Here is a 2,756-nt window from a genome sequence, read left to right as displayed (position 1 = left end):
GCAACAAATGAATTTCCCCATGGCGGGATAATTAAAGGCATACTTACTTATTAGCTGTGATTGTAGGCTACCACCTGACATCTGAGCCCGCCAAAAAAAACTTAATTTACCCATGAATCTGATGGAGGGCATCAATGGGAGCAATATGGTGTCATTTGTATTTTCTGAGTTAATTCCCTGGGCCAACAACCAGACCTTTGAGGCAGGTACGGTATGTCATGTGTGTGTATTTTTCATTAGTTCCATCGATGTGTCTGTGTAACTTCAAGCCATAAGAAAAAAATACATGTTTCTACAACCAGTTCTTATTACCTTATTTTTCAACTCAAAGTTCTCCTCTTCATATTGCTCTCTCATCTTATTGGCCCTGATTTCAACTTCCACAAGCTCCTTTGACATCTGCAAATGCAACAAAGCATGTGTTACTGTATCTCTGGCAGAGTTGTATAAAGTAGAAGTAAAAGTTCTCTTACAGATATAGTTACAACACATGATATGACAAAGTGTAATGATTCCAATAGTGTAATACATCTGTAAGAAGTGAAAGTGAAAGCCCATTGAAACTCCAACTCCCATTGTCATTGTGACACAGCACACAAGTGAACACTGCACACAACGAAATTGCATTTATGCCTCACCCGTGCAAGGGGGCAACCCTCAGTGGCGCCCCATGGGGAGCAGTGCGGTGGGACGGTACCATGCTCAGGGTACCTCAGTCATGGAGGAGGATGGGGGAGAGCACTGGTTGATTACTCCCCCCACCAACCTGGCGGGTCGGGAGTCAAACCGGCAACCTCTGGGATGCAAGTCTGACGCCCTAACCGCTCACCCATGACTGCCCAAAGGACAGAAAAGAGTGCTTCTACTTCTACTTTATTACAACTATGATCTCTGTTTGTGTTTGAAACCGAATGACAAGAGCAAAGAGACAAATCCTGAACAGGGATACAGACCACAGTGTAAGCGACATTTAATTTTGCACTTTATTATTGGAAATGACTGTTCAGATATCATATCATCTATGTGTGAATTATTGCCTTTGAGAGCATACCTTTTAAACCTAAATAAATGCAATGCAATGCCCAAAACAAAAATATAAATGTCCCAAAATGGATACAAGTCATTTCACAACAAAGCTCTTCAGTTATGACAAAGTCTTACCTTAAGTTTCTCTTCCTCACTGAGAATAAGTTTGGAAGACAGCTCAGTCTTTGAGGTCCCAAGTGATCCCAGTTTACCTTGCAGAGCACCCAGTTTGCTGAAGAGCTGCTCATTTCTGTCCCTGAGTTGAACCTTAGTAAAAGTATCAGAACATGTAGACAGTATTTCTGTGCAATGCAGTATTCCCTGCTGGAAATACGTTTTCTTAGCTGAGTTAGTTTTCATTTCTACATTTCTTTTTCCCCTCTAATACCCTTGTGGGCCATGCCTTGTCATTTGGACTCAAATGCTGGCTGTATGGGCTCAAGGGACTACATGCACCATGAATGTATTGAGTAACAGTCTGCCCCCCCAACTTGAGTTCAAAACAGCCTAGATTGCTTACATTTTCCTCAGTGAGAGTGCGGATTTGCTCCTGGGTGTCCTTCATTCCTTAGCTTGGCTGGCCTTCACGCGAACTCATCCGGCGAACAGATTAAACTGCAGGTTTCCAGGTTACAAATGCACCTGGCATTCTGAGTAACCACAAACAGCAAGTGGTTGCCAAGGCCTCATGATTGTAGGTTACAGGACATGACGGGTAGCCTGTGTACATTAAACCAGGCTATGCACACTTCTTTGGCTGGAACATGGCCATTCTCTTATAGAAAAAAAACTATGTTGTATGAATCTCAAGGGTGCAAAGGGTGTCAAGAAAGTGTATGCCACCGGGGTGACTATATAAAGAGGGTCCATTTCAGGTGACATAGGGCCCAGAATTTGGTGCTATGCCCCTGTGTACAGGCATGATAAAACTGCAATTCCATTGTAATGTATTACTGCATCATTAGGGTAGGTCTACCATCGTTTTAGTGCAGTGAATGATTAGTTGAACAGTGCACACTTCAAATACAGCATGGAATGTTCATGTCATATGCACAGTTTAGGACATCAACACAGCTTCAGGTTTTCTTGTCCCGATTAACAATGATGGCCATGTTTACATGATGTAATTCTAAATTAATACTTCAGAATTAAATAGTTCTGTCGAGTTTACATTGCACTTTCATTTAATTCTGAATTGTTAAGTGTTAACATGCTGTTTACAAAACGTAGGTTTTATTCTGAATTAAATTGAGTTTATTCTGAAATATGTCTCATGTAGCCTAGGAATAAACGAGGCCACTATAACATGATTGGACAAATTCTAAATCAGCCCGTGACGCCTCCTGATCTTTTTGAGAAAAAAAGGGTGTTGTGGGCCTACTCATTGATTGTCCTATCATAGGCCTATTATTGCATTATTATTATTAGACAATCAATGGGCCTACTGCGGTAGTCTAGGCCTAGGCTACTCCGTTGCAGTAGGCCACAACTGATGTTTTTGGCACTCTTCAAATCCTATTTTTCCCAATATGTTCTAAACGCTTAAAATGTTGAGCAAGTCAAAGATGATGGGTTTTTTTTTGGACCCTTGAACTTGTCCTGTGCTTATGGAATGTGACGCTGAATTCGTGTGATAAGGGCGCCCTCGTGCGGTGACGGTTGGATCTTACTATTCTAGAGTGATGTTATTTTTGGATGGATACAAACACACGCTGTTGAGTCTAAATACA

General features: G+C 41.6%; 1 protein-coding gene across 1 annotated transcript in view; it reads right to left on the bottom strand.

Moving 5' to 3' along the window:
* Positions 1-1,641, bottom strand: part of ccdc78 (coiled-coil domain containing 78) — an 8,516-nt gene extending 6,875 nt beyond the window's left edge. Inside the window, exons 1-3 of the mRNA XM_063221182.1 lie at positions 1,547-1,641; positions 1,162-1,293; positions 313-399 (exon numbers count right to left, since the gene is read on the bottom strand). Of these exons, the coding sequence (XP_063077252.1) occupies positions 313-399; positions 1,162-1,293; positions 1,547-1,591 (264 nt within the window). The 5' untranslated portion in view covers positions 1,592-1,641. The remainder of the gene's footprint in view (positions 1-312; positions 400-1,161; positions 1,294-1,546) is intronic.
* Positions 1,642-2,756: the final 1,115 nt, after the last annotated feature.

Source organism: Engraulis encrasicolus, chromosome 17, assembly GCF_034702125.1.
Source record: "Engraulis encrasicolus isolate BLACKSEA-1 chromosome 17, IST_EnEncr_1.0, whole genome shotgun sequence".
NCBI lineage: Eukaryota > Metazoa > Chordata > Actinopteri > Clupeiformes > Engraulidae > Engraulis > Engraulis encrasicolus.
The sequence above is the reverse complement of the archived record's forward strand: the minus strand, read 5'-3'. Positions and strand labels throughout refer to the sequence as shown.